This window comes from Balaenoptera acutorostrata, chromosome 5, assembly GCF_949987535.1.
Source record: "Balaenoptera acutorostrata chromosome 5, mBalAcu1.1, whole genome shotgun sequence".
In the NCBI taxonomy this organism is placed as follows: Eukaryota; Metazoa; Chordata; class Mammalia; order Artiodactyla; family Balaenopteridae; genus Balaenoptera; species Balaenoptera acutorostrata.
In genome coordinates, this window is record NC_080068.1 from 20,073,014 (window position 1) to 20,094,997 (window position 21,984).

At 45.7% G+C, this 21,984-nt stretch overlaps 1 protein-coding gene across 1 annotated transcript; it reads right to left on the reverse strand.

The window, feature by feature from the left end:
- Positions 1-145: 145 nt before the first annotated feature.
- C5H4orf54 (chromosome 5 C4orf54 homolog) lies at positions 146-18,209 on the reverse strand. The gene is given in 3 exon segments (XM_057546684.1): positions 146-4,943; positions 12,805-18,172; positions 18,174-18,209. Coding segments are annotated over 2 exon segments (5,367 nt in total). The 3' UTR covers positions 146-4,943; positions 12,805-12,841.
- Positions 18,210-21,984: the final 3,775 nt, after the last annotated feature.

The window sequence follows — 21,984 nt, forward strand, 5'->3', positions numbered from 1 at the left end:
CACAGCAAGGGAAAACTAATACAACCTGGATGTGAAACATTATAATAGAGTATTTTTGTTAAAGGAAGGATTTAAGTTAGAAGACTGAAGAAAATGAAAATGTCCAAAGCTTGTTTTTTTTGAGTTAAAATAAAGAGAAAGAATGCATGTTTTCTTTGCATTTACTTTTACTGGAAAAAAAAAAAAACCAACAACACATTTTTTTTTTTTTCAAAAAGAGTCAAAATAAAAGACCGTTACACAAGATCGCACAATCACAAACGCTGGCAATTAAAGGTAAGTAAGCTAGTCAGTCTCAGAGAGTCCTTGTCTAAGTAGTTTTCTCCATATGCAATCCACTGACACAGTAATTCTCAGAGCTGTTGGGCTGGATTCACAGTCCCAGGGGCCATGCTCACTGCATTCCATAATTGAATCACATCAGACCTCAAGCAGGAACTCTTCCACCAAGATTTCTATCTTGAGAGCAGTTTAAATGTCCGTGTTCTTTCCATTTCCCACTGGCTTTTTTCATAGTCAGGGGTATAATTCAGCGTTAGCCAATGTCTTTCTCCATTTACCACACAATTTACTCTCCTCTGTTTGGGACCTAACTTCCTCAGTCTTCACATTCTTTTCAACCATCACTGTCTTTACTGTACAATAAGATGACTTCAATGTAAATATAGAAACCTACATCTTCAAAGGGGGAGAAAAAGAAAAAAACCACCTGCTAGAAAAAGATACAGGGATGACAAGTAATTTCAGGGAGCCCTGGATAGCACTTTTTGCCATTAATACCAGCTTATAAAAAGCAAGTAGGAAACTTTAAAAAAGAAATCAAATTCGATGTGTTTTGTGTGTGTGTGTGTGTGTGTTTTATTCTGCACCATTATGAATCAAATAGGAAAATAACTAATAATATGCTCTAGCTGCAACATAAAACAAGAATGTTAACAGCTTACAAATGCTACTGTGAACATTTAGTTCTCTTCTGAGACACGGGGCATACAAATGAGTCCAATTTTCAGAATCCTCCCCTGGGCCTTGTAATGACATGTGACACAGATGGACACGTTTGGTTTTTTTTTTCCCCAAGGACCAGAGTCTGCAATTCCGATTAGATTCAAGCTCAATGTACGATTTAGCAAATGCTACATGCTTTATTAATGATTTTATGCACCTGTGAGGTCTCCTTAGGACCCAGAAGTTAGTTAAGAATATAGAAACAGTCTCTTGAAAATATGTATCATATCTATATGTATACTTCCTTAGGAATTATGTAAAAGCCTAACATAATTTGTGAAGTTGATTTTTATAAGTAGTTTTGTAAAACAAACCTACACATAATTTTTCCCCTCAACAGTACTGATAAAATACAGGGCACCTTTTTCTTTCAAGTATTTGGGTAAAACAGCATACCCTGAGAATTTGGGGTGCAAACCTACACCTTGTAAACTGTAGAATGAAACTCCTCAAGCACCACATTGGAAAATGTATATACCGTGATAGTTTTTAAACAGAGACTATTACTGAATGTGTTTTCTCATGCACATATAATATATACTTATCATGAGATTATAGTCAATCTACTTAAGAATCAACACTGTCCTGCACTCCAAAGTATTATTTCAGGTAGCATGAGCATTCAATTTGTAGCAAACACTGATTTCCATTTCTATGAAATATGAAAAGAATTAAAATGCATTAAATCTCTTTAAGAGGCTAGAATGATGAAGTCAAATCTGAAATTAAGAAAAAGAAATTTATATCGTTAGATATTTCCTAGTGATATAAGGATGGGTTTGAAATGTGTGTTAACATTTAAGATTTATCATAAAGATGTCAAAGTGTAATTTGTTTTAGCTTATTTACTCAATGATATCCAGAGAGCCATACACATACAGACATACGGAGACACAGGCAGACATACAGAGAGCCTATATGTTAAGTCACTAACTGCATATTGGGGCTTCATTTCATCCTGAGGGCAATTTCAGTGAGTGCTTTTTAAGAAAATACATTCTGGTGAATTAAATTTTCGTACGGGTTACAAATTTGTTCAGTTTTCCAAAAACAATTCAAATGGAGCATATTTCAACCTTACCATTTAACCAACAGGGAAAAACAGGAAATGGGTCAAGATTTCTACACACAATGCCCTGTGATTCATCTGGAAAACTGAGTCACACATGTAACCCTGAGAAAAAATGGCAAAAGCCAGACTCTGCAATGCTAATTAGATTCAAGCTCCAGGCACTATATAGGAAATGCTACATGCTTTAGTAATGGTCTTGTGTACATGAGCCATAAAAGAGTAGTTCAGTAGCTAAAAGGACACTGGGAGGGTAATGGTTTTATGGGTCAGAAGGCTTCATAGACTCTTGGTTTTTTCTACTTAACTTTGGTTGAAAAAGGAAGGGTACAACTGTTTTATTCAAATATCAATTCAACCTCAAGAAATAATAAAACAATGAAAATGAGGATTTAGATTTACCTCATGTTTTAAAAAATGTTCCTCCCTATCACTAGAGGTAGTAAATGGCCTGGCAGGTTTGATTTGGTTTTTTATGGCTTGATGAAATGGAAAACCATAAAATTAACAGTAGATGATATGGCGTTCATAGAATACTATTTTAAAGTCACATTTTAACCACTTGGCCATTTACTACATCCACAGCAGCTTCTCAGAGGACACGGCCTCTCTGATAGAACCGACAAATGAAAAGTTCTCCTTTCTTTCCAAATTTCTGTCCTAGTTTATCTCAATGTGAGAATTTAAGGCTCAGATCTGCTGGTGATAAATGATAAATAGTGATAAATAGCTCACGGGCCTCCCAGACCCTTGGTAGGTAAGAACTCTACCACGTGTTCTAGGAAAGGAGATGTCTCTTATTTTGAAGACCTGGCAAGCCATTGACTACTTGACACGAGCACTGGGTTTTCCTAAAAGTCACATGTCATTTTAAAACAGTCTTTTCAATTCTGGTTCTACCTACCAAATCCTATCTGAGTTTCACAAGATGTGTTCAAATACTTGAGATTTCATGGTGCTGCTTTAAGTATTATAAGTTTAAGATCTTTGACTGAGTCTACTTTCTTGTTTCAATATTAAGTGACCTCTTACCCAGCACATTTCTACTGAAAATGAGGAAGGGCTGATGCTGTAAGAGAAGTTTCCCAGTGGTGAAAAATTAAGCAAGTTCTGGGGTGAATCTGTTGACGTACTTGGGTAAGAAGACCTCTATGACAAAGGAATAACGCTTTCCCCAATATGGCAAAAGGGCATCTTTTCCAAACACAGAGATTGTTTCATATTTCATGTTCCATGTCTCAGAGAGGCTATCGCTTCATGTCATAGCTCATCAGCCCAATGATTGATTGAATTGTGACCAGAGCTGACTATTCCTGCCTCAAACCCTTCCTTTTACCCAACAGAACTTCTTTTCAGAGTAAGATCCCTTTAAGGAAGTTCCTGAATGTGAAATTGAGTTTTTTTTTTTTTAAGAGTCCAACTGAGATGGAAAGCATAAATACAAAGTAATGAGATTACATAAATCATACAAAAATCAGTCTCTTAGTTTTTCTACTCACACCTTCAGTTATGAGTAGTATAAAATTCTGTGGTTTCAAGAAGCTGTTTTAAGCAGAAACCAATATTGATGATCATTAAAATCAAAATAGGCTTTAAACGGCTTTAAAAAATTACCAGAATGCTTTATCTTTGAACAAATAAGTAAATAAGAGGAGATTCCTTTAAAAACAAAAAAAAGCCTGGGAGAACCTTCAAGTTATTGTTTTAAAAAGTAAAGAAATATTCCAATGTAACATTTGTTGAATATATATTGACTCATTATTATGACGAGCTAAATATTTATCTGTTCAATCAACTCTTCAAAACTCACCATGAACACTCACTAAAATAACCTTCAGAATTGGGCTACAACTGAGGCAGTATTGAATGTCAATGAAAGATTCTGTGATTTGGATTCTCGACATCTCTTAAAACCATAAGAAGCAAGTGATATAAACCTAGGTCACTGCTATGGGTATGGCTAGGGCTGGAGATAATCAGAGCCACCAAATCAGAGTTTACTTTCTACTCCACTGCCCCAAACAGGTCACTCTTCAGACTCCAAATAATCCGTGAGAGACAGGAGTGTGCAACTAAGGAGGGATTATTGAAGAAGAAAAATAATCCTATACACTCATAGCAGAGGTTGGATTCTGAGGGAAGTAGATATTTTATACCTTTCTGAAACTAAGAACTTAACTTTAAATGCAACCACTGGCTCTCTAGTCTTCCAAGCCATTCTATTTTAAGGCAACAAATAGTGTCATGGCATTGTATCAATGGGAAAGTTAAAACAAGGCACAGAAGTTAAAACCACTTTTTCACAATCACATTTGAAATCATGCTAAACCCAATAAAAGAACATGTAAAACATAACCAAGAGAATGACTAGGCATGATCCAAAATGCAGACCCATCATATTTAAATCCAAACAAGTGCTACAACTCTGCCAGCCAGCCCTGATATATTCCGAGAATCTGCAGGGAGATTTGTGATCCAAATTACTGATTTGCTCATTTGGTTTACAACAGAACCAATCCTACTCTGTTGTATGTTTTGACTGAACTATGAGAACATGTAAGAGATTGTTTGCCTAGTCACAAATGCAGGAGGGAAAGATGAAGGGAAAGCTTATATTCTGTATTAAAGTATAAAAAGAAATAGTTTTACGCAGGAAAAATGCAACCATTCAATCAGCTTCGTAAAACTAAAATAACACAAGCTGTCTTAACAAGGTTATTCAGAAAAATATAGAAACTTACACACTTGGTTTATAGGAAGCAAAAACTAAGAATAACATATGCAGAGGAAGGTTTCCAGATGAATTCTTAGTGCTGTTACAATGCAGCCTTCAGATTCAAGAAGATTCGTCCGTCTTTCTGTCTTGCTCCTATAAAGAAACATAATCAAGGAAAAGATTGTTAGTAAATCTCACTCTTAAAGAAGGAAGAAAAATGACAAAATACATTTTATTTAACTATTTGGCTAATTTCAGTGTGAATAATGATAAATTCACATTTTAAAATGTGTTTCGTGACTGTGTTTCTGAACCTACTAGACATCCTACTGACTTTAAGAAATTGCCCCAAATGGCGCCCTCCCTTTGAAACTTGAATTAAATACAGTCAACCATTCAAAAATGATTTTAGAGTTAAATATTTAGTTTTACTGAAACCATCCATAACAGAGATAAAATAGTATAACAGATATGTTCCTAAAATATACAAAAATGATATTTAAACTAAATTGAAACATTTGAAATTTACCATGAGTTATTAATCTAGTTAAATGAATAAACTCTATACTCTACAGTGAATGGTCACTACCTAAATTACGTGGAACTTCATATTGCGCATTTTGTTTAAAATGAGATATACTGGTTAGAGCCTATAACTTAGTTAAATCCATTCTAAGACAAGCATTGACATGTTCAAAACCTTACTGAAAATTAGCCCTTTCTTTCTGTTAATCTCTTTCTCTATATATATCTATTAGAACTTTGCCTAAAGAACATTTTTAAATTAACCTTTGGGAGTTGATATTTGAACGTAATATTATGAAGACAGAAATAGAGTGGCCTACAGGTAGTATTTGTTAGGGATTAGAAGACTCTTATCATGTGAAAAGTAACTTCTAAGAAGTATCAAATAACAGCTATCTAATCAATTACATGCAGAGTAGTGTGGCAAAGGATATTTTAATCCTGTCATCTAGAAACTGACCTGTGTTAAGTATATACTTAAGGAAAAAGAAGTCTATAAGAATAATTATGGGTTTAGAGAATAGCTCATGTGTATATATTTCAGGTTCGTTGATTTTACTCTTTCGTGTTTTATGTCGAGAAATGACTTTCAAGAGGAAAGGGACAGTTGTGGGTTTGGAAACTTCTCATTTGCTAAAAAAGTTTAAAAGTTTTTTTTACCTTAGGACACATGGAGTAGCAACAGGAACAAAAATATATAATTACAAGGGGGAGGAGAAGAAAATAGAAGACTAAGAAGAAAAATTTTAATGTGGATGCAAGGATCTAATGAAAACTCAAGCTGAATCCCATTGTGAAGCAAGGTTTGCAAGGACTCTCTGAGCAGAAAGGGGACAGAGAGAGAGAGAGAGAGAGAGAGAGAAACAGTGAGAGAGAGAGAGAGGGAGAGAGAGAAAACACTACAGGATGGGGAGAGCAGTCTGAGGAAGGGAGGAGAAATCTGTTTCTACCAGCTGCTGGGATCCTTTTTGGGGATCCATAGTGCAGATACGGCCTTTTCATTCTTTTGCAGGATACTGCTTCCACTTATATTAACTTTAGAGGGATTTTGTTTGAAACTCTGAAAGTAATAAAATGCTCCAATTCCTATTAAGGATGAAATAATAAAAATTGCCGGTTCAACCTAGCAGAGGGTCACGAAGAAGTCAGTAAAGGGAGAGGAGTGACTGCACGGTGTCACCGGGCAGTTTGGCCTGGATGACTTCCCATGATTTTAGGACCGGAACACATGACAGAGTTCAGCAGGGATGTTGGGTCAGATTTTCCCTTGCTCCACAGAGGTCTGTGCCCAGACTGAGAGGAAAATCACCACATGCAGCTGGCCAACTATGCCCAGAGTTGTGTAACATGCTGGAAAGCCGTGGGGCATACTAGAGGACCCCGACCACAGCCAACTGGCCTGACCCAGGGGATCAGGCAGCCCAAAGGGGACTGCAGAGCTGGGGGCATGACCTCTGGTTTGGGGAAATATCAAGCAATCCTGGGTACAGGTCCCTGGTGCTGTCCTGAGAATCTACAGGAATAAGGGCTGACTTTCTGCCTTGGTGGAGGCCCCTGAGAGATGAGGGGCTTCTGAGGCATTGATGAGCTTCTAGTCTCCAAGGGAGATAGAACTCTTACTACATGCCATGGACTGTATGCCACGTCCTTTGCAGTGATTTTACGATTCAATCTTCACGACGCTCCCGAGAGGTATCCCCATTTTACAGGTGAGGAAACTGAAGTCCAGAGAGGGCAAGTCACTTATCCAGAGCAGGAAGATTTTGGGCCAGGGCTGCCTGACTTCATGGTGCAGATACCTGGGTTTTAGTCAAAGCCACACAGTTTCTCTTAGACTGAAAGGCATGAGCCCATCAGTATCCAGTGGGATCCCACGCTCAGGTGACAGACCACGCTCGTCCCTCCCCACATACACGCAAAATTATCCCCCCCTCCACACACACACTGGGAGCTACAGCCCCTAGAAGTGCCGGAACTGTTTCTCTTTGGGACATAGGAGAGCTAAATTTTAATCAAAAGAAAAACACATATGGAGGCTTAGTATACGCTAGACATCGCCAGATTCAGGGTCAATTTCTTACCTTATTCCCTCCCTTTTTTTCCCAAATAAGGGAAGAAGGACAATTCACAACAAGGAACTGAGACGGGGAGGGCAGAGAGGGAGAAAGTGGGCAAACTAGGGGTCATCAATAAGAGCATTGGCCCCCAAGCTTGAAGGGCCTGGATTTCAGCTGATCTCTTAATCTGGGACAAGTTATTTTTTCATTTGTCGAATAGGGATAAGAATAGTACCCACTCGTTTAAAGAATCAAGTAGTACCATGTTAAATCTTAGTATATAATATATGATTAATACACATGACTTTTCATTTTTTATTAATTTTGTAGAGAGTTGAGAAGAAAATATAAGGCAATAAAATTGTAGAGAAAGGCACAAAATAATAAGAATGGGGAAAGCTACCATCCAAGAAAAGAGAAAGGGAGAAAAGAAATGGCAAAAAAAAAGACATGAGGAAGATAATAAAATAAAACAGCAGCTATATATAATAATCAGGAGAGGAAGCCACCATCAAGTTAGGGAAAAAAATAGATATAAATGAATTGATTCAAGAATGTAATCATGGGATGCGCTGGAAATGAAATGTCAAGCTTGCAGCCTGCAGCCTGCAGCCTCGTCACCCGGTCTCGTGCACAAGGCTGCACAGAATGCAGGTGAAGGAGCTGCAGCTTCAAGCCTGCCCTTGAAGCTGTCCAGTCTGTGATGACAACAGAGTCCAAACAGAAAAGGGAGGAGAAGGGAAAAAGCAAGGTGGGGCTTTAAACTAAATCAACTTCAAGTGAATGGGAAAGGAGAAACCACAATAAGGAATTAAAAAAAAAAAATAGCAAAGAACAGAAAGTAAATTCTCAAATAAAAGGTAAGGGAAGAAAAGAGGGGAAGTAAACTGTGGGCCTGACCCCAAGATGGAGGACCAGAAAGAAGAGTGGCCCTGGGGAGAAAAAGACAAGGGGACTGGGAAGCAGTAAGAAAGAAGCAAATGGAAAATAGACTCTGGTCTGGGATGATTTAGGTTTTGAGTCCCAACTCTGCCCCAGAGGGACACTGTGACTTAAGAAGGGTCACTTAACCTCTCTGAGACTCAATTGCCTCCTACAATTTTAACATAAGGGGACGGCGTTCAAGGATCTAAGTACCCTGTGGGCCCCTTTAGAAAACTCTCCAAAAATATCTCCCTCTGAAGCCCCCTTTTTCTTTCCACTTCAGTTGCTGATCTTTGGGGCTCTGCTCAGAGGGTAGAAATAACTCTGAGGAGGTGGCGAGAAAAGAAAGACCAACGATGTAGGAACAACATAAAGCACACTCAGAAAAGAAGAAACAAATGGGTAAAGTTTTACAGAAAAAAGAAGAGACATTCAAAGGAAACAAAATAATTGTAATACTCACTGGGTAGCAGGCTTGGTGCCAATTAAAGTTTTCTGTTGTTATTATTACACATTTATCTTTATGCCCTTGTAAACGGTATTTAGTATCAAGTCTCAAATTTTAAAACAAAAATATGGTATCTAAGTGGCTGGGCAGGAGAAAGCATGAAAGTGAATATGTTAGGGAAGGAAAAACATAGCTACATGCCTCGAATGACAGAAAACTAAAACAAAAATAATCTCATCAGAAAAGGCATCAAAGGTCCTGTGGAGAAGGAACTTTCAAAACTAAAATGAGGGCTTCCCTGGTGGCGCAGTGGTTGAGAATCTGCCTGCTAATGCAGGGGACACGGGTTCGAGCCCTGGTCTGGGAAGATCCCACATGCCGCGGAGCAGCTGGGCCCGTGAGCCACAATTGCTGAGCCTGCGCGTCTGGAGCCTGTGCCCCGCGACGGGAGGGGCCGCGATAGAGAAAGGCCCGCGCACCGCGATGAAGAGCGGTCCCCGCACCGCGATGAAGAGTGGCCCCCGCTTGCCGCAACTGGAGAAAGCCCTCGCACGAACCGAAGACCCAACACAGCCAAAAATAAATAAATAAATAAATAAATAAAATCAAGTAAAACTTTAAAAAAAAAAAAAAAAAAAAACTAAAATGAACAAACAACAAAGGCCTAAAACAGAAAAGACCTAACAGAAAAGGAGAGAGTTGTGAAGTTTTGAACCGTTGTGCTCAGCACACTGGTGCGTTACCAATGGGTTCCTGTTGTGACTCACCGGCCACTGGGCCACCGGCTGGGAACAGCCTGGTCCATTTATCACAATGTGTGATGTCATTACTAAATTCAAATAAAATACGTAATATTACTACTTATCTTCTGAGATGGGTTGTGACCTGGTAAAGTCTGAGGAGCACGGCAGCTTTCACCACAGGAAGAAGAGAAGGAGGAAAGACGCTACCTATGAAAGCAAAACTAGAGGAAAATTCATAACAGAATAATCCGAGAGTAGCAGCAGCTAGCTATGCTCAAATTTATACAGGGGAGAAAGCAAGGCTCCCTGTTACAATGTGCAGCTAAAAATAGATGATGAAATACTTATTATTTGAGCTGGAAGGAATCTTAAAGGTTAAGACAGGACTTGAACACTGGTTTTGCAGTTCTGCATGTACGGTCCGTGTCCTCCAGCTGGAGTGCAGGCTCCTGGACTGTGGGACGGTACCAGGTCACGTGTGGGTTTATAGCCTCACTGCAGAGTACACCGTGCCTGGCAGAGTGTAAACATGTAATTCACATTTGTTGAATGAATGATGGAATTAGTGCTTTTCGTTCAAACATTCATTTCACAAATGTCTGGAGAGGCAGAGCAGATAGATCCAAGGTGTCCTGGCTGCCAGTTCGGGGCTCATTGCACTTCTCTGCCATCCTTCTTGTGTTTCATGCCTCCTACCAACAAAGAAACAGCGCATGGTGTGGTCCGGGAGCTGGGAGCCAGGCTCATCCTGGCTCTCTCACTCTCTGGGGACCTCAGCAAAACCGTTTCTTTCTAAGCCCCAGTTTTCTTCTCTGTGAAATGCTGTGCTTGGATCAAACCATTTATGTGACTTCTAGCTGAAAGGGGCACATAAAACCCTACCCTACCGCAAGGAAAAACTCTGGAGTAAGTCTGGTTTTCAAAGGAAATTTAAACTGAAACCAGCTTCCAAGCCTTCTCCCACTGACCATCAGTATGAACATCAACTGATGGATGGGGGTGTACAATGTAATTTTTGATATATCTGAACCATGTTTAAATTTTTTTTCACACAGGGAAAAGAACTATATACTTCTTTTTTATGTAACTGACTTTTCTTTGGAAAGTGGCATAGAACTTTCAGGATGGTGAGTTTTGAAGGATTTTAATAAGGATTTCAGTTATTATCTGAATTTGGGTAATTCGATTTTTGCCTGTACACAAAAAGCTGATAATTAGCTCCTGACTAGTCTTTCGCTTTCTATCTTTAGGGCTGTGGAGTAAAATAAAGGTTAAAGAAGGGAAAGCTTTCAAAGAAATCACTGTTCAAATCTCCAGTACAGAAAACTCTGATTTGTATTTGTGTCTGATGGAAACAACTCCAGGCCTAATCTCTCCAGACTCAGCAGACAGGAGAAAGGCCAAAGGCAGCTGCTACAGGGACACGATTCGAGCGTGTGCCCGGTTCCTCCCTCCTCTGGGCCCTGTCCTCCCTTCCCCTTGCTCTGCACCTGCACAGCTCACACAAAGGCCTCGCAGGATTAGCTGCTCCCAGAGAGCCCTAGGTAAACATACCACCTGTCCAGAAGATGAAAATGCTTTTATCCAGAGGCTACTCTTTTCCTTCTACAAAATGAATTCTCTAAATCTGCGCCTCTTCCACATGCATATTTCTTTATTTTCTACACTGAACAATAGATACATTATTTATCTTTAATCTTCCCTCCCCTCTGTATTTGTGGTCATTACATAGGGCCCGTTGCAAATTCTTGGAAAGGAAATCATCTGTTTCTAGACTGCAAGTAAAATGAGGCTTCAGGTGCTTTCACCTGAATTCTTACAGAAAGACCCAAGGAGTTTTGAACAGTGGCCTAATGTCTTGCAGTCCAAGAAATGTAATGCATAGTAACAATCCCTTAATTTGGAAAGGTTTTATATTTTGCAATACACTGTTGTATCATCTGACATTCAGATACATTCTGAGGAGTAGAAATTATTGACACACGAGTGTCATGGGTGCTACAGAGTTTGCATGTCTAAGAACACACAGCCGGTGAGAAGACACTGGGACTCTGATCTAATGATCCTACTTCCTAATTTAAGGCTCTTTCCTTGAAGAAAGAAACAATGTTCCTGTTTCTTTTAAGTACAGAAGAGAGAGGAATGGCTTATTTCTTTCATATAAGCATAGAAAGGGTTCCTCTCCTTTCTTGGTTCAGTATGATCTTACCAAGGAGTGAAACTCCTTAGAAGCATTTATGTCAGCCCTTCCTCGTGTGAAGGGGGCAGGAGAATGAGAGGGCAAATTTCTCCCCACAGTGCTGGCAGCTTTGTGCTGTATCTGAAGGTTGCCCCGTCTTATGTTTTTGACCTGAAGTGTCCTGGTTCAGAAAACCCGAGCTCACCTTTCCTATCAAGTTCCACGGACTGTAGTTACAGCCAGGAGTCCTGTCTGTGAATCTGAATTAACTTGGGTGTCAGGATCTACATCTACTTCATCTGATTTCCTTTAGAGGGGGCGAGGGGGAGTTGATTCTTTTCTGAAGGGAAAGAATGCAGATAGGAAAATGAGTGCCTTGTAGGGGTCGGCAGCAGAGCGTAGTGGATTCAGTCTGAACGAACTGGATCAAACACAGCAGCTCCATTTCTGGAGTCACTGCAGGCCCGGAATCTCCTCCTCTCCTGCAGGTCAAGCTGAGTGTGTGTGTGTGTAAAATACCTTAAAGACTGGACTCACCTAATAAAAAGTATTCTGATTGTCTGAAAACAGAAAAACAAGAGCTTAAAAATACAGCCTTTTTGTATAAGAAGCTTCAAGAGGAAGATATGGTGGAGGGAGAGAAGGCTTTCTGTGGATTTTAGAAAACCTCCTAACAAGAAAATGTCAGTCTTTGACTCTCTTTACTCTGAGGAGTAACCAGAGTAACGGTGTCCCCAGGGATTTTCGTGCCTGTCACTGGGGCTGCTAAGAATAGAGTGAAGCTCGCTCCGGAAAATCCAGACCGGGTTTTTATTTCTTCCCCCTGCCAATCTTCACCCAAGGCTAACCTGATAGATCCAGGGTTCCCTTCCCTCCCACTCATTGTGGGAAAAACACTCAGGCAATTTGAAAAGGTCAGAGGGGAAAGGCCAGCTGTGGGACTGAGGAGTGGGGAGAGAAGGAGGCTTGGCAAGAAAATTAGCTCCTTCATAATATGGATGCAGTTTTTGTTCTATTCTTCCGAAATGCCCATTTCTAGAGACAGCCTCCGCTGCTGTTAAGTCTGCCCCTTCAAACACAAAGAAATAGGATTGCTGTTAATCCCTTAAACCTGATTATCAAAGTGATGTCCACTCACCAGCAGCTGCGCCCTTCTGCTTTCGGGTGACCGCTCGTCATCTGTGTTCCACCACGAAGCTCATGGTTGTACCGTCAAAGGAGGGGGGGGCGATGATCCGCGGCCCCAGGGGCTGCGAAGTGATGCTGATGACAGGCTTGCCATGCAGCTGGGCAAAGCCCTTGGCCCCCACGAGCTGGGATGTGGCCGCTGGGGCGGAGGCGGAGGAGGACGTGGGAGACTGACCGGAGGCCATGAAGTAAGGGGCCTCGGTGAAAGATGCAGCTGCCTCTTTGCTGGGGGGCTCTGCTGCCACGGGGGAGAGCTCGGCGCCCCTTGGAGTGTGAGCAATTGGGGTGGGCTGCAGGGCGTTGGCGGGCAGCACCGTGGGCAGAAACCCGGGGTAGATCATGTAGGCGGGGCCGTAGGCCCCGGGACTCAGGGCCAAGGGAGGCCCGGGGAGGGACATGGGAGCCAGAGGCTGCTGCTGGGAGGTCATGGGCACGTCCACATACTGCCCCGTCTCGGGGTCAAACAGTCTCCGGGTCATGGGCTGAACTGGCGTGTCCACCAGATAGTACTGGCCGGTTGTCACATCCAGGAGCATCTTGCGCTGGGTCTGCGGAGGCTGCGGCTGCTGGAAGGGGTCTGTGGGGACCGGAGCTGGGCCCACAGGCGCCGGGGCAGGCATGCCTGGAGGGGAGAAGCAGAGGACCTGGGGCTGGGCCCCCTGGAGGGCGAAGGGCAGCAGCTGCTGGTGGTAGATCGCGGTGGGGGGCTGCTCGGGGCTCTGCGGCCCTGCGGGGGCAGCTACCGTCCCCCGGGGGTCGTCGGGCTTGGTGCACCAAGCTGGCCGGCTGGTTCCGCTGACCTGAGAGCCTTTGGGGCTGCTGGGGACCTGACTGCGGGCACTCATTGGGGGCAAGCTGCAGAGGGTGGTGGCTGAGGAGCGCGGGGGCCCCTCCCTCCCCGCCCCAGGCCTGCCTGGAAGCTCCCCAGCTGCAGAGCTCCCTTTAAGGGGGATGGTCAGGTAATTCTCGCAGTCGCTGCGGCTCTTTTCCAGATGGCTGCCATTTTTCCTGTTGGTCACCTCTTCGAGAGATGCCCGAGTGGCCGGAGAGATCTTGAGAGACCGGAGTCCCTGCGATTTGATGCCCTTTGCCGCCGAAGGACTCTCTGGAGCGGGGCCTTGTGGGAACTTGCCAGCGACACCCCCCGTTTTCTGGGTGCTGCTGGCGCTCACCGTGAACACGTTCCGGTGGCCGGGCAGCGGGGGCAGGGGCTGGGCTCTGTCCACATCCTTGTGCACCGGGGGGATATAGAGGGACCGGGGCCTCTCCCTGGCCAGGTTCTCAAAGGCGGCCGCGCGGGCGGACACACTCTCGGCGCTCGGGTTGGAGTTCCTCCGCTGCAGACGCTCTACGGGGCCCCCTCGCAGGACCACCCCTGCGCCTTTGTGCCCGGCGCCCCGCTCCTCCGCCCCACCCAGCCGTTTGGCCAACTTGTCGGCGTCCCGCTCAGCAGCCCCGGCCCCTTCTCGCTCCTCACTGGCGATGAGCGACAGGACGTGGCTGTCGGTCATCAGGGGCAAGGGGTCGCTTTTCCGCTTCCACTCGTTCCTGTTGAAGCTGTACAGCTCTTCCATGGACCTCACGGCCGCCGTCAGCTTCTCCAGAGCATTGCGGGATGTCTTGGGGCCTTTTCCTTCCTCCTTGACCTCCTCCTCCTTGACCTTCTCTGGGGTCTTCTGAGACTTGGAGACGATCTTGAGCACGGGCAGGTACGAGCCCTGCTCAGGCTTATTGGGGGCGATGGTGGCCACGGGCAGCCTGCCAGATGCCCTGTGAACCAAGACTGTCCCTTCTGGTGAGGAGGAATTCAAGACCCTGCTGCTGCCCCCCTTGCCCACGTTCTCCCTGGGCTCTCGGTCTGTGCTGTCTTCCCTCTGGTTCACCACGGCCTGGCACGTAATCACCATGGGGGACAGGGATCCCGACCCACCAGCTGCAGGAGCCAGCTGCCTGGGTTTGGGCCCGGTCAGCCCCTGCTCTGGGGTGACGCTGCCCTTGTCACTGCTGTCCCCTGACGCTTTGATTAGTTTCCGGACGTCTCTCACCTGGTGGAGGGGGCCTTGGGCCTTGGACTTGTCCCTGACATCTCTCACCTGGAACTGGGGCACTTTTTCCAGGTTGTCCCCCCGGAAGAGTTTCTGCTGTGCCCTGCTGTTGTCCTCAGTGGTCTTGAGGAGGTTCGAGGTGCTGCCACTGGCCAGTTTGGGTGTGAGCAACTTGGCAATGTTGAAGTCCGAGCCTGGCTGTTGCACGCTCCCCAGCCGGATCTTGATTTCGGGAACCTTGGGCCTGATCACTGCTGTGGAGGTGGCCTGGGCAGCAGGGTGCTTGGTGGCCTGCTTCCCCGGCTGCTTGTCCTTGGGTGTCTGCTGGATGTTGGGGACAAAGAGGCGAGACATGATGGTGGACTTACTGGCAGAGATCTCCCCGAGATCAGCCCTCCAGTCGCCCCCTTTGGGGAGTTTCAGCTTCCCAACGGGGGCCTTTTCTTGCCGCTTCTCAGCCTCTTTCTCCTTCCACGACCGGAATGCGCTGTTCTGACTGCGGAGGAAGGTGCTCTTGACAGTCTCTGACGCACTCTTTCTAATTTCACACACCTCTACTGGGTGTCCATCAGCGAAATCATGGCCGGAGCCCGCATGGCTCTCTCGAGGGGCACTGGCTTTGAAAACTGGGGATTTAGACCCAGCTGCGGACCCCTCCCCACCTGCATCAGACACGCTGACCACCGTGTACTCAGAGCCGGCCTCCGAGTGGCGAGAACTCTGCCTCTGCAGGCCCCTCTCCCGCTGCCTCTCACCCCCGGGGGGAGGGCCCTCCGTCTCCTTGGAGGCGCTGGAGAGGTGATGGTGGGATGTGTCACTGACTTCTCCCCTCTCCATTCTGAACTCGTGTTCCCGCTGCATCTTCTTGGAGATGACATTTTTGAGCAGACTGGAAGCGAACTTGGACTTCTTCTGGGGGCCGCCAGCTCGGGAGACAAGCCTGCTGCCCTCGGAGGCCTCGGAGCCATCATCCGTGTCCATGGACTCGGGGCCCTTGCTGGGGCCTTTGGTGGCCCTGCAGGGCCCCGCGGCGGAGCTGGCTTTGCTCTCACTGCGTAAATTCAGAGGCTCGAGAAGGGTGACCACGCGGGAGCCCGACTGGACCTGCTTCTGGAAACACAGAGGCGTCTCCACGTGTTTGATCTCCCCCTCGACTTTGCTGACGACGAACTCCAAGGCCTTGGTCTGGGACTTCTTGGACTGGATGTAGAGCTGGTCTGCGGTCGTCCTGGCCCCGCTGCCCTTCCTCAGACCCGCAGCCATAGAGGCCGCGCTGCTCCGGAGGAGGCTCTGCTCCACCCTGGCTCCAACACCGCCGCATTTCAAGTCCAGGAAGGCCGACCAACGCCCAAAGCCGACTTCGGAGAGCGAGGAGGACTCCCGGGAACTGAGGTTCAGGGCCTCAAAGTAGGGGTAAGCGAGGCTCCGGAAGGCCCGGGAGGTCAGGTTACGCACCTCTTTGTCGGCGTCGTCCAGCTCGCTCACGGCACTGGAGGCTCCGCTGGAGTAATCCACCAGCTCCTTCGCCCGGATGGCCCCGCACCGCGTCTGCAGGCGAGCAGGGACGGCGATGAATTTCTTTGCATGGTCCTGAGCCACGGCTGCAGCCGGGTCTTGCTTCAGTGAACTTGAATTGTGTTCAGCAGCTGTAGAGACGCGGAGGCTCATGTCGCCTTCATGCTTGGCAGCATAAATAATGTTTTGCTTTGCACACACGTTGCTAGGCTCATTTATAGCCCGGGAAGTCGGTTTGATTGATAGGAGGATCTGGCTTGCTGCACTCCCGCAGCTGCTTGCGGCGGCTGAGGCTGCCTCCAGCGGCTGCAGCAAGGGCTCACACGGGGTGGCAGTGCCAGGCCCCGTGGCTGGGGGAGTGGGGTCGCTGTCCGAGGGGCCGCTGCCCACTTCCGTGCTGCTGGTGTCGCCACCGCTGCTGCCCGCGCTGGGGCGGGCGGGGTCACTGCCCGTGGGGCTGGGTGTCCGGGTGGCGTTGGAGCTGGGAGTGGTGCTGAGGTAGCAGCTGTTGTCATCGTCCTCTTCGCTCGGCGTGGTGACGTCCTCTGGGGTCTCGTCGCTGCCACCAAAGGAAGCGTAGTCCACGAATGAGTAGATCACGTTGTTGTCCTCGAAATCCCAGCGGGAGGCCAGGCCCACGTCGAAATCCGTGTCCTGCTCTACCTCGCTCAGCTGGATCTCGTGGGTGGTGATGTAGTGAGCCTCCTGGTTTTGGGGGGGGTCCCTGCTGCCCTGAGATTTGGCAATCATGTCTCTGCACTCGGTTCCATCTCCTCCTCTTCCTCCCTCTCCTCCTCCTCCTCCTGCGTTTCCCCCTTCTTCTCCTCCCTGGGGCTGGCAGCTCACTGCGTTCTCACCACTGTCACTCTCAAAGTCTAACGATGAGGACGAGGTGGCCAGAGCCCCCGTGGATGTGGTGCTATCACCCATCTTGGAAAGGCCACCTTCTTCTGCTTTGTCCACCAGGGAGGAGGAGGAGGAGGGAGAGGAGAGGGTGCTGCCCTCATCAGTGCGGGAGAACTGGGATCTGGAGAGTTCCAAGCAGGCAGGAGTCTTCTGGGGGGTTGGAGCCTCGCACTCTTGGCTGCCGGGTTCGTCTTGGGCTTTCTCCTGGGGGCTCCTAGAGCCCCTCTGATCGCCCGGGCGCTGCTCCAGAGTAAGTCTCATGGTCCGGGGACTGTCCCTCTGGACTCCAGCTGAAGTGCATATCTCCACATATTTCGCTTCTCGCTGGGAGGGGGCCAGTGGCTTGAGAAGTGGCTGCAGCTGCTGCTTGAGCGCCTGGCTATCTTGAGCTCTGCTCACCCCCTCCCTGACCTCCTTCGGCCTGGCCTGCAGATTCAGCTCAGGAGGGACGCCTTCCATTCTGAGCCCTCGCCTCGGTGTCAGCGACAGGAAAACACAGTGGTGAGCACCGGGGTGGTCCTGGGCCCCTCCCTGGCCCCGGAGGGGCTGCAGAGTAGCCCGAAGCAGGGTCCCACGTGCCTGGATTGGCCCCAAGGCTGTAGGCACCACTGCCGCTGCTGCCACCGCCTCCCAGTTCTTCAGCCCCTGTGGCGGGGCCCAGGCAAGGCTGAGGGAGGAAGGAAGGCTCCTGGATGGGGTGGCAGAGGTGGTCTGTGGCCAGGGGGCTGCTGCTCTGGCCGAGACCGTGGCCAGCTTCCCGTAGCTGAGCTCTTCTGTCCAGTTGTTTGCCTGGCACCATCGGCAGCTAGGAGTCTGAATGCCATCGGCCACGGAAGAAGCAGCATCTGTAGGTCAAACCCTGGGAGTCCCAGAAATGAAAGGAAAGCATGTGCTGTTTCTTGTGCAGCCTTGTTCCTTTCCTGGATGGGGTAAGAGTGGGTCACGTCATTCCAGAAATATTTTTAGTATCTATTCCCTAGTCATACTGAAACCACACTTGAGGGTAGAGAGAAGAGGCTCTAAGATGAAGAGAGAGTGTTGGGGGTGGAGGAGGCATGTGGGTTCTAATTGAAATCGACCAAATGTCCTATGTAATCTATTACAGGGATGTCTAGCAAGTATGAAATTGTTCTTTACTGACTGCCATCTTTCACTCCCAAGTCTGATTAAATGTTTTTTCCCCCTTGTTCTTAAATAAAACCCAAATTCAGCATTGCATTTCAAATCAATTACGGACAGCTCCAAAAGACTTCAAAATCTCCCTTGAACATATGGTAACTTTAAGTTTGTCTCAAAATCTATGCATTTCCTTTCTCTTTCATCTCAAATCAATCAAGTTCTGGTAATAAAACTTTTCACAGGAATAAAACACTCTGTCCTTCCTTCCCCAAAGTCCTACTTTATGAAACATAATCTGTTTGTTTAAAAATAGGAAGAATCCCTTCTAGAATCTTTACTGTGGACTCGAAGTGTTCAGGGGCAATTTTTAAAGACTTAGAATTTAACACTTCAAATAAACTTTTAATTATAGTCACTAAAAAGGAGCACGTGGGTTAAAACTGACACGACTTCAAATCCCTACCACCTCAAACAAGTTCCTTAAACTTCCAAAACCGTGGCAAGACAATAAACCTCCAATTAAATATAGCCTGGGCTGCAGCCTCACGGTTCAGTTACACTGGCTGAATTCCAGACCTGCAGGGCACCAAGTCAAAAGGCACAGAAGAACAGCGAATACACTTACCCTTCATGAGTACAGTGCGGCTTGGAGGGAGGTTCAGAGAGGAAATGTGACCCACTGGCATGCCCCATGGCAACGAAGCCCAAATCCCAGTTCACTGGCTCTGAGATCCTTCCATTTCAAACAGTTCAGTAGTTGTGCAAGTGAATTTGCCAGGCAACCCAAACGGGGGCTCTGTACTGGCCATCCTCAGAGCAGATCCCTTGGGTGCTATCCGTGGAGAACCACGACTCTTGGTTTGGTGAGATCTGGCCCTCATCGTCTGCCAGGCCCGATTCCACCACTATACATAGTCTATGTGTCACTTATGCCGATTGAATAAAGCACTATTTTAAACATTCACATTTGTGGGGAACAAAAATAACACCATCAACCATCCCCTTCCAACATGAAGGCAACCCTCACACAGAAAAATGTTCCTTCCTCTGGATGGGCGTGGGAGGAGGTATGGAGTGGGAGCCCCTAGCAACTGAAGCGTCCACCTTCCCATCCTTGGGATGTGGACAGCACAGCACCGCGATTCTCCCCAGGATGGCTCCCTTCTGCCCACATCACTGCCATTAAAAACGTGACACAAAAAAAAAAAAAAAAAAAAAAAAAATGACACAGGGAAGGCTGGAAATACCAAGTATCACAATGTGGATATAAAGCCAGAGCGCTAGATGAAGAGAGTAAAAGAGAAAAGGAAACAGAAAGAAACAGAGAGGGGGAGAGAGGAAGGGAACGAAAGAACTAGAAGGAGAGAGAGAGAGAGGATTTGCTAAATTTGCAATCAACTGTTTTGATTATGGAGAACTGTGTGTAATGGCACAAAATCCTGGATTCTTAATGATAATAAAAATTTTAAACCATAATAATTACAATATGAGTTACAAAGTGTTTACTATGTGTGAGACGCTATCTGAAGCACTTTTAAATGTGTCTGTATTAATTTATTTAATTCTCATTACAATTTGGTGAGTTAGGTACAAGTATTGTAGTGATTTTACAGATGGGAAAGCTGAAACACAGAGATGTTAAGAAATTGTGGAGCAGAATTCAAACCCGGGCTGTCTAGTTCCAGAGTTTGACCCTCAACCGTGATGCTGCAGAGCGTTGCTGACTTCCATGCTCGAGTACTCTCTAGGGCACCCAGATGCTCAATTAGACGGGAGCAATGCATCCTAGGCAATTTCACCTGCATGACCACAAATAAACCACATAACCGTTTCTTGGTTTTGTTTTGTTTTGTTTATATCATCAACCTGTGTACACATCATGTATTCAGGGATTAAGGAAGATGAGCGTATACATAAAATGAAATAAAATATAATTGGCTCCTCCAGGCAAGTAGAGCGTTTTCAATGCCCCATTTTAATTTTGCTTTGAAGCCTTGGACGAGAAACCCTGAACACTTTCTCAAGCACTGTGGGCCATGCACACGCCACAGCTGAATAGAAGATGGAGTTTCTGCCCATCAAGGCAATTATAGTCTAAGAAGAAATTTTTCCAGCACTTTCCATATGGCCCTGTCTGTCATGACAACTCAGCAGATTTTAGCAGTTTTGCCTTGCAGTTGGCAAAGTACAAAATTGGAAGGTCAGATGCCCTGGATGTAGGTTAAAGCATAATTGTCTAATGCCCTGAGTTCTGGAAACTTACTTCCAGAGTTTTGCTTCCTCCAGAGAGTGCACCCCTAGCCAAAGCCCCCCAACAAAGAGAGAGGGTTATCCTAAAAGAGGTACTTACCTCCAAAATATCCGTGTGGCTCCTTTTCTCTTTTTTGTCTAAGTGAATGCCAGTGTAGGAAAAAATCTGTAGAAAAACCTTTTTTAGATAAGGTCAATTTCCAAAAAGTGGGGTTTAATTCAAACCACAAATTCGATTTAAAAATCAAAAAAGCAGAGAATTTGGAGTACGACAGATTCTATTAAAAGATTTTAAGAAAAGAAACTCATACATGGAAAAACAAAGACCAATTGTAGGGTAAAGTAAAACAATTAAGAACACCAAACTTCGGCCCTCTGGCATTTTCAGAGCTCTGGATCAGTATATGTTACTATGTAATACTCTCAATTCTGTTGAAAAAAATTTTTGTCATTCATTAGCCATAGAGCCTTTTATTTCCTAACATGACTACAGTCATCTTTTTTTTTTTTGCAGATGAACTCAGTGGTTGCTTACCTGATCTCAGCTCTTGAGCAATTAGCAGTGACTAATGCCACCAGCATTAACCCACGTTAAGCAAGCATACTTGCTAGACCAGGCAAGGTATACTCGGCAGACAACTTTATATGGGAATTCAAAGAGCAACAAAAAGGAAATGACTCGTGTCATTATTTTTATCTCTGCAGAGAAAGTTTCTTAGCATGTCCTGAAAGTCTTGTGAAATGTATCATAGTAGGGAAAACTTAAACATGATTAAAGAAGTGAAGAATGAAGGCCAGGCTATCCAGCAACTGGTAAAAGGGTATGGTTATGTTTCAGGTCTCTGACAGTGGCATAGTATGATAGACAAACATCTCATTTGAAAGGAAGAACAGTTTATCAGAGGTAGACTGGAAGAGCAGAAATGAAGAGGTAGGTTTAAACTCTGACTCAAACTAGGAGTTGGACAAAAGATTTTCCAAACAGAAACATTCTCAGGATTCTCTGGGGTGCAACAGGAGAGAGAAAGGGAGAGAGAGAGAGAGAGAGAGAGAGACTGATTACTTTAAATTTTGTGTAAGGCTTTCCATAAACACCTGCACGCCTATCCGCACACACTGATTTCACAGGCTTTTCTTTTCTTCAGGCCACTGCTTAATGCCCAGAGTGTAGCCAGCTGTTTCTCTTCCTGGCCCAGGTTGACATCTGTAAGAATTACATCTGAAGGAAAGGCACCATTTTCGTTTGTTTGTTTGGTTGATTTTTTGGCTGGTTGTGCCAGAGTGTCTATTATTTA